We start from the raw sequence: 1,483 nt of genomic DNA on the forward strand, positions 1-1,483 counted from the left end.
TCCCTTCTCACCATCATCAGAAACTCTCGTCAACTCTACAAGAAGCCACAGCAGACAATGGCCAAGCTTGCAAAATTCTATGGCCCCATAATGCGTTTCACCATCGGCCAATCAACCACCATAGTAATCTCTTCCACAATCGCAGCCCAAGAGATTCTTCAAACCCATGACACCCTATTCTCTGACAGAACAAACCCCGACATCACAACATCGTACAACCACAACCATTACAGCTTGGTCTTTCTCCCTGTCTCACCCCTCTGGCAAGAACTGAGAAAAATTTGCCACGNAAANTTGTTTTCNGTCAAAACCCTTGACGCAAGCCAAGACCTTAGACGNAGGAAACTGCAGGAACTGCTTAGTGATATCCGCCAAAAAAGCCTNGACGGCGAAGTGGTGGATGTCGGNAGAGCAGCATTCATGGCCNGCNTTAACTTTTTGTCGTACACTTTTGTGTCAAAAGATTTTGTTCCCTCTGTAGCTAATGGTGAGTACAAGCACGTTGTGGGGACTCTCTTGAAAGCAACGGNAACACCGAACTTGGTGGATTACTTCCCATTCTTGAGGGTNTTCGATCCACAAGGCATAAGAAGACACACCACGAATTACATAGACAAGTTGTTCGATGTGTTGNACCCCATAATCGATGAACGGATGAAGATGAGGCAAGANGAGAATTATGTCACCAGCCATGACATGCTTGATATCTTGCTTGATATTTCTCAAAAGAGCAGCGAGAATATACACAGAAAGCAGATCAAACATTTATTCCTTGTACGTATATACATTCCTCTTTTAATCTCTTTCTTCTACTGTTTGCTTTGTTTCATTAGATCTGTACTTTCTGCTATTAATTTTCATATAAATCACTCAAATTTTTATATAAAAAAATCCATTTATTTATTTAATTATTTATCTTAGATATAAAAACACCACCTGGAATTATCTATGGATGCATGCAGTATGAACGTAATTTGTGAATTTTGGTAACAGGATCTACTGGTTGCGGGGACTGATACGATGGCGTACGGCTTAGAACGGACAATGGCGGAGCTAATGCACAACCCGGAGGCGATGCGGAAGGTGAAGAAGGAGTTGGCCGAAATGATCGGAGTAGGGAAGGCGGTGGATGAATCGGACGTGGCAAGGCTTCCGTATATGCAAGCGGTGATAAAAGAGAGTCTTCGCATGCACCCACCAGCGCCGCTTCTGGTTCCTCGAAGGGCGAAAATAGACGTGGAAGTGTGCGGGTGGACGGTGCCAAAGGGTGCTCAGGTGCTGATAAACGAGTGGGCCATAGGGAGGAGCCCGGAGGTGTGGGAGGATGCACATGTGTTCTCGCCGGAGAGATTCTTGGACTCTGACATCGACGTGAAAGGTCGACACTTTAAGCTGACACCCTTCGGCAGTGGAAGGCGCATCTGCCCTGGCTCTCCACTCGCCGTCAGAATGTTGCACCTCATGCTGGGCTCTCTTGTCAACT

At 46.0% G+C, this 1,483-nt stretch overlaps 1 protein-coding gene across 1 annotated transcript; it reads left to right on the forward strand.

Annotated features, from left to right (window-relative positions):
• Positions 1-3: 3 nt before the first annotated feature.
• LOC106780577 (geraniol 8-hydroxylase) lies at positions 4-1,476 on the forward strand (the record flags this gene model as incomplete). Its single annotated transcript, XM_014668878.1, is given in 2 exon segments — positions 4-774; positions 994-1,476. Coding segments are annotated over 2 exon segments (1,254 nt in total), but the record flags the coding sequence as incomplete, so codon positions are not given.
• Positions 1,477-1,483: the final 7 nt, after the last annotated feature.

Source organism: Vigna radiata, unplaced genomic scaffold (genome assembly GCF_000741045.1).
Source record: "Vigna radiata var. radiata cultivar VC1973A unplaced genomic scaffold, Vradiata_ver6 scaffold_1922, whole genome shotgun sequence".
In the NCBI taxonomy this organism is placed as follows: domain Eukaryota; kingdom Viridiplantae; phylum Streptophyta; class Magnoliopsida; order Fabales; family Fabaceae; genus Vigna; species Vigna radiata.